General features: G+C 37.9%; 2 protein-coding genes across 2 annotated transcripts; one reads left to right on the top strand and one right to left on the bottom strand.

Moving 5' to 3' along the window:
• Nucleotides 1-295: 295 nt before the first annotated feature.
• LOC145737722 (oxysterol-binding protein-related protein 9-like) lies at nt 296-10,312 on the top strand. The gene is given in 16 exon segments (XM_081992547.1): nt 296-545; nt 2,501-2,701; nt 2,759-2,860; nt 4,597-4,674; nt 5,118-5,168; nt 5,229-5,304; nt 5,357-5,446; nt 5,495-5,612; nt 6,948-7,057; nt 7,109-7,298; nt 7,348-7,607; nt 7,686-7,807; nt 7,862-8,068; nt 8,070-8,135; nt 9,624-9,854; nt 9,910-10,312. Coding segments are annotated over 16 exon segments (2,091 nt in total). The 5' UTR covers nt 296-437; the 3' UTR covers nt 9,991-10,312.
• Nucleotides 912-2,352, bottom strand: LOC145737732 (very long chain fatty acid elongase AAEL008004-like). Its single transcript, XM_081992562.1, has 5 exons — nt 2,205-2,352; nt 1,962-2,152; nt 1,661-1,907; nt 1,349-1,488; nt 912-1,298 (listed from the first exon to the last, which is right to left on the bottom strand). Exons 1-5 carry the CDS (start codon nt 2,278-2,280, stop codon nt 1,131-1,133), a joined length of 822 nt encoding a protein of 273 aa, XP_081848688.1. The 5' UTR covers nt 2,281-2,352; the 3' UTR covers nt 912-1,130.
• Nucleotides 10,313-10,346: the final 34 nt, after the last annotated feature.

Here is a 10,346-nt window from a genome sequence, read left to right as displayed (position 1 = left end):
TCCTTAACTGTTTAGAGAACAAACTCGGCCGATTGAGCAATCCTTTACTGTTTACCGTCATTGGCTGAAAGCTGCTTTTTTTTAGCCAGTCACAAACTATCCACGATGTTGGAGTACCACAGACAAAACCCTTGCAAACTAGCAAACAAACTAACGTCACGTTACTATCAAATGCAAAAGCCTGGTTGAGATCACGTGATCAACGTCCACACCGTCAAAAACTAAGTGGCAACGCCGTGTTCCTACTGTCAAAAGTGTATTTTTGCAGTGCGCGCATTCTTTTGACAGAACCCATCGTATTGACTTTGACAGTGCGTTTCTGTGATTATCAAATTTCCAACAAAATAGTTCTTGGCCCAAACAGTAGAATTGTTATAGGGGAATGCTCGCAAGTAGTTTAAAGTAATTGTTTTTAATGGTTTTTACGTAAAAAAAAAATGGCAGTGATGGAGGGTTCCCTTAGTAAATGGACGAATGTGATGAAAGGGTGGCAGTATAGGTGGTTCGTGCTGGATGACAATTCCGGCCTTCTGTCCTACTATACTGTGAGTAGAATTTACAGCTAAACTAGTGCTAGAAAACACTTTAGAGTGTAACTTTAAACACAGTTAATAAAACATTCCAACATTGTTCACTAAACAACCTTAAGGGACATATTGAGGACAAGCACATCATTATAACAGCTCCTTTAATGTAAAAATTGTATTGTTTTTGCTATTACAATATCAAGGTTCCTTTCAATTGTGTGACAAAGTCTAATTTAATCAACAGTTTGTTCATATGAGGTCACCAATATGTCCTGTTTAGACTTTAGCAAAAAAAACACTAATTTGTTTATAAGAGGGCTGAGGGAGACACAGTGGACCATATTGCCCACTAGGATGGGTCCAAGGATTGATCAATAATACTCATTTTGAACTTTACATAAAGCTAATTCTTATTTTTTAACATACAAATACTTTAACTGTTAAACAACTAATTTGTCTAGGAAACAATCTTAAATTACAATGGGACACACAATCTTTGTGTAAACTAAGTAATAAATCATCCAGTAATCTAAGGATTCTCTTGTGTAATAATGAAAAATTTGAATCTACATAAGGTGCTTAAAGGTTGAGTAGGTTCACCTATTATTGTGTTTTTTGGCCTGTTTTCTTGTAACTGATTTGATAAAAGTCATAAAACATTTTGTAAATAAGTATAATATTTGGGATAAAACCTACAATAAACCATTTAGGACTTTCGCAGCTGGGTCGCAAATTACAGATGGCATGAATCAGCATTATGGTGAATTGAATCTGTAATTTTCATGAAAATTCCAGTTCATTGTTAGTAATTGTCCGCTTACCATTTGAGCTAGTGTTAATTTGGGTTTCCAGGTTTCCAGTTTTTTCTGCCATTCAGGGCCAAAAGTGGACAGGAAATAGTAGGTGTACATTAGAATGTGAATGAAGGAGTTTAGCATCACTGGCACTGAGGCTAAGGCACCTGTTGATTGGTCAAAAAGAAGCAAAAAATCAAAAAAGCTGTCTGTCATTGTTTGGCACTAATAAATGCACCCTCATTAGTTAAGAAGCATCCATAGTGACGTCATTCAGTATGCCCAAAAAGTACAAACAATTACCCTGAAATTTATGCAAAGGGAGTTATTGCTACCTACCTCCAACATATTTGCAAGCAATCCAGGACATTCCAAAGGTGGAGGCGTGGTGGTAAATGTGCAGACCCGTGATTTGATTAGTTTTGTGACGTAAAAAGAAGAAAACAGTTTCAATAAGTTCAGACATTTTCAAAAAGTACACCCAATGAAAGGATTTGAGCAAAGACAGTGATTCGGGATTATCCGTGTATTGCATTGGCTCACAACTGAAACTGTACGATCCTTGAATCCATCCAGACCTAATAATCTAACATTTTCGTACTACTAACAGGTTAAATACGGTTTAAAGTAACTAACTTACCCATTGTAGAATATAACAACACATACATATTTGGAACAAATTGTAGATTTTTATGACGGTTGTCAGGTTGTAAGGTTTCCTGTTTTTCGTGTAAGCAGGAAGGATCCGATAGACCAAAGTTAAGTAAATCAGGATAATTGTAATGGTTGGCCAGGGACTGGACATAAACATCCAATCCGACACCCTTTTGTCTGCACAAAACTGTTGGTTATTCCAGATTTGATTGATTTCCAACCAATTTACCTGCATTTTGTTGTATTTTATGGTTGATACTTTCAACAGTCAGCATGTTGGTGACCCTTAACTGTCCCACCATCATACTGAAAAGGACAGGCACCAAACTGAGGCGGTTTTTATATCAGTTGGTTTAATATACCACACGTTTCATCGATGCAAATTAAATGCCTATTTAGTACATTATGTAGGAATTTGTATTTCAAAGGTTATTGTCGATCATCAGTAGTGATTGTGATTTCTTTTGTTTTGTGACGCTAGTGTTTCTATGAATAATTCAAGTTGATAGTTTTGCATTTTTTCAGTCCAAAGAGAAAATGATGCGCGGGGTGCGCAGAGGATGCGTACGATTGAAGGGGGCCGTTATCGGGATAGACGACGAGGATGATAGCACTTTTACCATCACGGTGGACCATAAAACCTTCCATTTTCAAGCGAGAGACGCGGAAGAGCGTCATAATTGGGTGCAAGCTTTAGAGGACACCATTATTAAGCACGCGAATCGGGTAAGAACCTTTTCGCAGACACTCGAAACTGATTCATGTCATTTACGTTTGTTTTAGACGCGTTACGACACTTATCACGTGTCCCCAACCATCAAAGATTTTGACAACAAAGTAGCAGAAGCTGACGCTTATCTGCAGATTATGATCGAACAAACTACCGTAAGTTAAGCTGCTTTTTTTGATTTCTTGTATAAAATATCAACATTAGCAATTATTTTGTTAAGACAAAAGGCCTTACATAATCACTGATTTGACCATACAAATTTGAACAAAGTTTTTTGGACTGAATAGCTTAGAATTAAATGTTTTAAACTGAAAACAATTCAAATCTTGGTTTTTATAGCTGGAAAGTGAGTTTGAAGCTTAAAATAGTCTAAAGCTTGTTTTCAAAGCTTAAATTTAATTTCTGAACTACCAACAGCTTGATTCCTGGTTTTTCTGAGTTCAAGCAGTCAATGAAAATTGCTTTTATGGAGTGAGTAGCGAAAATTCCAACTTTCTAGCCAAAAATTGTATGCAAAGTGATTTTCAAAGCTGAATAGTCTAAAATTCCAATTTCTGGACTACCAACAGTGATTTTTATGAGTAAAAATTCGTTTTAAACTTAATTTTCAAGCTACTAGCAGTGAAAAAATCACTTTTATGAAATGAATAGTTTAAAATTCGTTTTTCTAGACTTAGAAATGTTAAAATCCTGATTTTTTAAGCTTAAAATAGCTTGAAACTTGTTTTTCAGAGCTCGATAGGCAAAAAGTTCTTATTTCAGGACTTTCGTCATTTTTATGAGTGGAGATAGCTCGAATTTCTATTTTAAGTGGATTTTTTTGTGAGTTGAATCTTATGATAGTTGTGTTCGTTTTGAGATCAGCGAAGCAAAAGAGAATAGAATTAAAGCAAAATCTAAAAATATAGGAAATAAAGTAAAAGTTCTGAGCTACACTTTGACGTTTGAACGAATCCTCTAGCTGTCACAAGAACCAAGTTACAGCCTGTCAAATATTGAAACATTAAGCCTGGTTCTAGTGCACTAATGCAGTTCAAGCTGGATATCTTGCTTCCTAGTGATTTTTCCGGAAAAATGAAAACTAGAGAAAATAAAGTAAAAGTTCTGAGCTACACTTTGACGTTTGAACGAATCCTCTAGCTGTCACAAGAACCAAGTTACAGCCTGTCAAATATTGGAACTGTCATTAAGCCTGGTTCTAGTGCACTAATGCAGTTCAAGCTGGATATCTTGCTTCCTAGTGATTTTTCCGGAAAAATGAAAACTAGAGAAAATAAAGTAAAAGTTCTAGGCTACATTGTGACGTTTGAACGAATAATCTACCTGTAATAGGAACCAAGTTATGGACTGTCAAATATTGAAACTGTCAATAAGGCTTGTTCTCGGTTCCTAGTGATTTTTCGGACAAAATTGTAATTAGAGAAAGTAAACTAAAAGTTCTGTGCTACATTTTGACGTTTGAACGAAGTTTCTAGCTGTCATAGCAACCAAGTTATGGGCTGTCAAATATTAAATCTGTCATTAAGTTTGGTTCTAGAGTGCACTCGTCACTGTTCCCCGTTTGATTGACTCAAACCCCTTGAAAAAATACAAAATAAGTTTGGTTTTAAAAATACCAATTCTAAGTTTACATATGCAGTTTTTTACTTAAATTCCATCTTGAGTAGTTTATAATTGATCAAACAGTGTTGCCATTTACGCAAATGACATATTTAATGACTGGTTAGTATTTTGTATCAAAGTATCCATTTTTCTTAATTGTAACATACACTGTTATGTCATCTTATTCTAGTTTGATTCCAAGATTATGTCTGTCTTTGTTCTATTCCTTCAGCATAGATAATCTGATATTTGAACTGAACTGTAAATCGCATTGCGTGTTTCTGTTTAGAATTTAGAAGACCGGATAAACACTCTAACGGACCCGGATGAAATATCTAAATGTCAAGCCATTTTGGAGCACGCTAACGTAAGTTAATTCTGTCCGGAAGAACTCGGAAGATGCAAAACGTCACTAAAATGTCTGTGTTTAACCAACACCTACTATACCATATTAGCCGTTTTCTTTCGGTTTGTGATTTTGGATTCAAATGCGTTATGTTTGAAAAGTCACATGACCTCCATGTGATTTTATAATCACGGTGTCATGTTCGGATCCGAAATTACAAACCGGCTATATAGAAGGCGTTGGAATTACGAAGCTGATCATCTTGCGTGTTGCATTCATAATTTTGATTTGTCATTAATCAGTGCAACACTTGACTAGTGTCACGTGCATTAAGTTGTCAACGATGACATGTATTTTGTGAAAGTTTTGCTTGAAAAATCTAGGAGTTTTTCATTGTTAATCTTCAGCGTTCTTCTGGACGTCCAGTATACCGGAAGACCAACAAAATGACATTTCTTCTCTAGGTGATGCTAGATAACATTAAGCATTCCATAGTGCTGCTTCAAATCGCCAAGGTAAGTCTAAAATAGTGCGATTTTTTATAGTTTAACGTTAGTGTCCAATAATGATGACAGAATACGGCACACCCAGTAAATGGAGTGTACAACGAGAGAACGGGAACATCGAGCAGCATCTCATCGCTACATAACGGTAAGTCTGCATCGACATCAGTTTGTTTGATTTAAATGAGTGATTTTCGCAGAAGTACTGCCGGTAGAGGCGGTTATTCAACAGGGCATCGAATTGGGCGCGGAATGCATCGAAAACGGTCGAAGAACCGTCAGGACGCTCGGTAAGTCATTAATCGAGGATTAAAGAACCACCTGACCTGTTTTTGTAGCCACGGCCACAGCCCTAGCCGTACCTGAAATGTCCTACTCCAGTTCAGAGGGGGAGGACGACTTCTTCGATGCCAACGATATTCCATTTGGCGGTGGTAGTCAATTGGCCACACCCAGGTGAGTGTTTTTGAACCCAAAATGAAGGTAAAACAGAATTAATAACGAGAGAGAGAGAGAACCATTATTCTAAATCAAAAAGTGACCTGTGTCAGTCAGAATTAATTACAAGGTATCAGACGTCACCGCTTCTGTGGTCAGAAGGAAAATACCATAAAAACCTTTGGTACCCGGTTGGGTTTAAACCCAAGGGGTTTTTCAGGTTAACTTTACTTTATAGTGAGGTCAACTGGCAACGTGGTCTTGTTTCAATCCCCAAAACTAATGAAAAAGTAATACAAACTAATACTTTAGACGTTTAAGTTTTTGACGTCACAGTGACGTACTTTGACAGTGGGGCAATGTATGGTTTTGCCAAATTGCGTCATCGTGACGTCAAAAGCGCTCTGATCGCTCCACGGAGCGTGAAAGCGAATGCGGCCATTACTATATTATTGGTGATATTATTTACATTATTATTTGTAGGTTAGAAGGGAAAAAAACCGGGTTGAAAACCCATCTCTAGGTCAGACTGACACATGTCATTGACAAAATTTTTAATTTTCAATGGTTGTCTCTCACAGGTAAAATTTTTGGTTTTGACAAACTTTGGCAACATTGTGCTAATTTCATTTGATTAAATTGGTCTACAGCGGTTGCTTTTACGGTTCTGCAAGTTGATTTTGCTAGTTGATAGTCACATTGAAATTGACGTTTAAGCAACCAAAAAAAAAAATAAAAATTAGTTCACCTTTGTCAAGAAAATTACCCTTTCATGACATAATTAAATACAATTGCAATTTACGTGCAGGTCATTGATTTAAATGAATTGTTGTAGCCAACTCATTTTTTTTTATTAGTAAAATAATAATAAATGGCATATTATGTGCATATGGAGTGCGAGATTATTGAAAAAACTCGTACTGCATTGTTAGTCGCTCGAAATGTGCCTGCGCCACTGGAATTTGACGGCGTCTGCGAAAGGGCGTCGTGACGTCACGTGCGTCATTTCCTAACCCTAAAAATCGACCCTCCAAACCATATGATTCGATAATATATTTAGTTGTCACTGAAAGTTTGCACCTCCATAGTTTCGTAACTTTTACTGAATATTCAATCAGCCCCCCAAGGGGGGAATGAGAGTGAATTGTTGTCTCTTCTCCTATTATTGAATTTTAACTTTGTTACAAGTAAATATTTGATTTAAAAATGTGCGAGTGACTCAATGAAAACAAACAATCAACTAACAACGAAATAAGCAATATGATGCGCCTTTTGAGTAACCGTTTAAATTTCCGTCGTCGAAGGTATTTTTGCCTTATTTTTTTGGTTGGTAAATTGCCCTTGTTTTTGCAGTAGTTTACGGTCATTTGACAATGAGGGGCCCAAACCGAATCCGCCCACAGTGGTCATTCCGTCCGTACGCAAAACCAGCGAGAGTTCACCCGGAAATTTAGATTACGACGGTAAGTTGGAATTTTTTTGAGCCACTCAGTGTTTTCAAAACTTTCGTCCAGCCCTGTACGAAGACGATGACGAACCGGACGTTGAGATGGAAAGTCACGGATCGGTTATCAGACATCTTTTATCCCAAGTGAAAATTGGCATGGATCTTACCAAAGTGGTACTGCCCACTTTTATACTAGAACGACGCTCCTTGCTAGAAATGTACGCGGACTATTTCGCCCACCCCGACTTGTTTACCAGGTTTGCCTGAACATTTTTAAAATTGTCGGCTTTCTAACCGAATTATCAGTATCCCAGACTTGAAGGACCCAAGAGACCGGATGGTGCAAGTGGTCAAGTGGTACCTATCGTCGTACCACGCGGGTCGGAAGAGTTCCGTAGCTAAGAAACCTTACAACCCTATATTAGGGGAAGTGTTCCGGTGCCATTGGGATGTGTGCGAAGACAAGACGGAAGTAAACGAGGAAACGGTGGCAGACGGCCCTGTGCCCTGGTGTAAACGCAATCAGCTCACATTTGTGGCAGAACAAGTCTCTCATCACCCTCCAAGTAAGTTTTTTTTATTGTTTGCCCCTTCACCATTTGTCCAGTTAATAAAATATCTGTACAAAACATTGTCATATTTAGTTTCGGCATTTTACGCCGAATGCGTGGATAAGAGAATCAGTTTCAATGCGCACGTTTACACCAAATCAAAGTTCCTGGGCCTATCAGTCTGCGTGTACAATATCGGGCAAGGGATCGTTTCAGTGAGTTCCTTACTCGATCAAGGTGTAAACGCAGCTAAGCGTTTGTTTCACCAGGTTCTGGACTACAACGAAGAGTACCACCTGACGTTTCCGAACGGGTACGGCCGCTCCATTTTGACCACGCCCTGGATCGAACTGGGCGGTACGGTAACGATCAGTTCCCCGCAAACTGGCTTCCATTGCGACATTGAGTTCCTCACCAAACCGTTTTACGGCAATCGAAAACACCGGGTCACGGCCGATATTTACGGTCCGGACGAGAAAAAAACCGTTTGTCAGTATTAGCGGCGAGTGGAATGGGGTTATGGAGGCTAAGTGGGCCGACAAGGTAATGTACGTCATTGGGACGTCAAATTTGCTCTGCACACTAGATGAAGCCTTAAAATTAATGCCTCCTTGGCAACACAAGTATAGTCCAAACCAGTGTACATAGCAATTACGTCATTATCGTATCGTCTATGCAAAGTTTATATGCACAAAACTTCAATTTGTTTTATCACTTGCTAAGTTGGGTTTAAGGACAGCTTAGACTGTGTTACTTTGCATCTGATCTGTCACATTCAAATCTCAATTGCCCTTAAAAGCAACTTGCAAGTGCCGGGGAAATAAGCATTAATGCTTAATAACTCGGCTTTTTGGCTCAAACCAAATTTTCCCCGATTTTTAATTAAAACTACCAAGACATTAGGGAGAACGGCTCCAGTGCACTGTTGCCGCCATTTTGGTGCACCGAAACCGGTTAGCGTTTCTCCAACTTAAATTGCCCGTGAAACACTAAAAAGTATGGAAAGAACCGGAAATGGGGTCTTGTGAACAATAACTAACCATGAATTTACTACGACGAGATGCTTTGTCCGCTGTTGCCATCTAAGTGATCAGTCACTTGGTTAGCATAGGTTCACCTAAGCATTTTTTTTTAATAATATTTAAAAAATAACCATTACAGCATAACCATGTTTTTGATTACTCTATGTGATCGGCCACTAGGTTAGCATAGGTTCACATATTCTCATATTCATTCTTTTTTCAAAACACTTCTACAATTTTTAAGAATGATGTAATATTTGATTTCAGACTACGCGTGCGATTTGGCAACAGCGCAGACGAACTTTCCAAATCAGCTGATCAAATTCCACAAAATGCTTGTAAAATCATGGATTTTTTGAACGATTTTGTGACAAAAATTGTGGATCGTTCGCATTTTTTCTTTTTTATCTGTACTATATAGGACGTAACCTAACCCAAAAAAAAAAAATTGACTCAAAATTCGTGGTTAGCTATTCTTCACAAGACCCCCGGAAATGTTTTGTGGGAACTACTTTTAGAGCTGAACAACGGTGAAAAACCCAAAAAAAACTTGTAATTCATGCATATTTCACTGTATTCAACCGGGCCCTATTGTTGATAAGGACGCCAACTTCAAATCCATTTTTCTGGAGCAATTTGGTCACTAGCACCAAACCACTTGCACTCACATAATCGGGGACACTTTATCGAACACTTTACGGTACTTTTCATCCCTAAAAACGCACTTTTGTCGGCTTTTTTTGAGTAAAATTGAACTAGAAAATAAAGGACCGGGCGCGCTTTCTAGTTTGACGTTTAGAACTAAACAACAAATATGGCCGCCATAGCCACTAGGGATGTGCGCTCTGACTACTGAGAGAGGATCGATATTATTGATCGTTAGTTTCTTTTTTAACTCTAGTTTAGACTGTGACAATACAGATGGAAAAAAGTCACAGTCTTGTCAAGTGACCAATGTTGCCAATTTTACAAAAAAAAAAACCTGGTTTACTGTGAGTTATTTTTTAAGGTGGAGCCCGAATTGTTCATTGACGTGAACGCACTGAACACCATCAAGAAACAGGTGAGACCGATCAGTTTGCAGGACGAAAACGAATCGAGGAAGCTGTGGAAGGAAGTGACGGCCGGATTGAGATTTAATGAAATCGACAAAGCCACCAATGCGAAACAGGCGTTGGAGCAAAAACAACGGGACGAGGCTAAAGAGAGAAAGGAGAGCGGAAAAGACTGGCAAACGAGGGTAAAATGTTTAATTTCCCTACAAAACCCCGAGTTAAATACACTTTATTCTGCAGTTATTTAAAAAATTCGGGGAAGACCAATGGTACTACGTTAAACCCCTTAAGCAGCGTTTAACGGCAACTAACCCCACGTGAAATTCGCCTAAAGCAAACTAGAGTCAAGTTGAAGTTTTCATGATCAATAATAATAATTAAACTGTGATACACACATCATGAAAATTTTCCTTATTGCAATGCTTAACAAGCTTCGGCACTTGTTATTCCTGATGATGGTGCAAGAACTTTAGTTTAAGAGATTTTTGGAGGGTTAATTTTGATTATTGTATGTTTTAGTATTAGTAGTCTTTATTTTGTAATTAACACGCCCCACAGGTTAATAATAATAATTAATAGTACAATCAAGATTTTTAATGTGACTTTATTTGAAGCAATTATTAAATTATGATGTAAACCGAGACCAGCTTCGTTTTAATTCAACATATACAGCAAGT

The sequence above is a fragment of the Ips typographus genome, linkage group LG14, assembly GCF_016097725.1.
Source record: "Ips typographus isolate SLU linkage group LG14, UJ_Ityp_2.0, whole genome shotgun sequence".
Classification (NCBI taxonomy): domain Eukaryota; kingdom Metazoa; phylum Arthropoda; class Insecta; order Coleoptera; family Curculionidae; genus Ips; species Ips typographus.
This window is presented reverse-complemented; position numbering and strand designations above follow the sequence as displayed.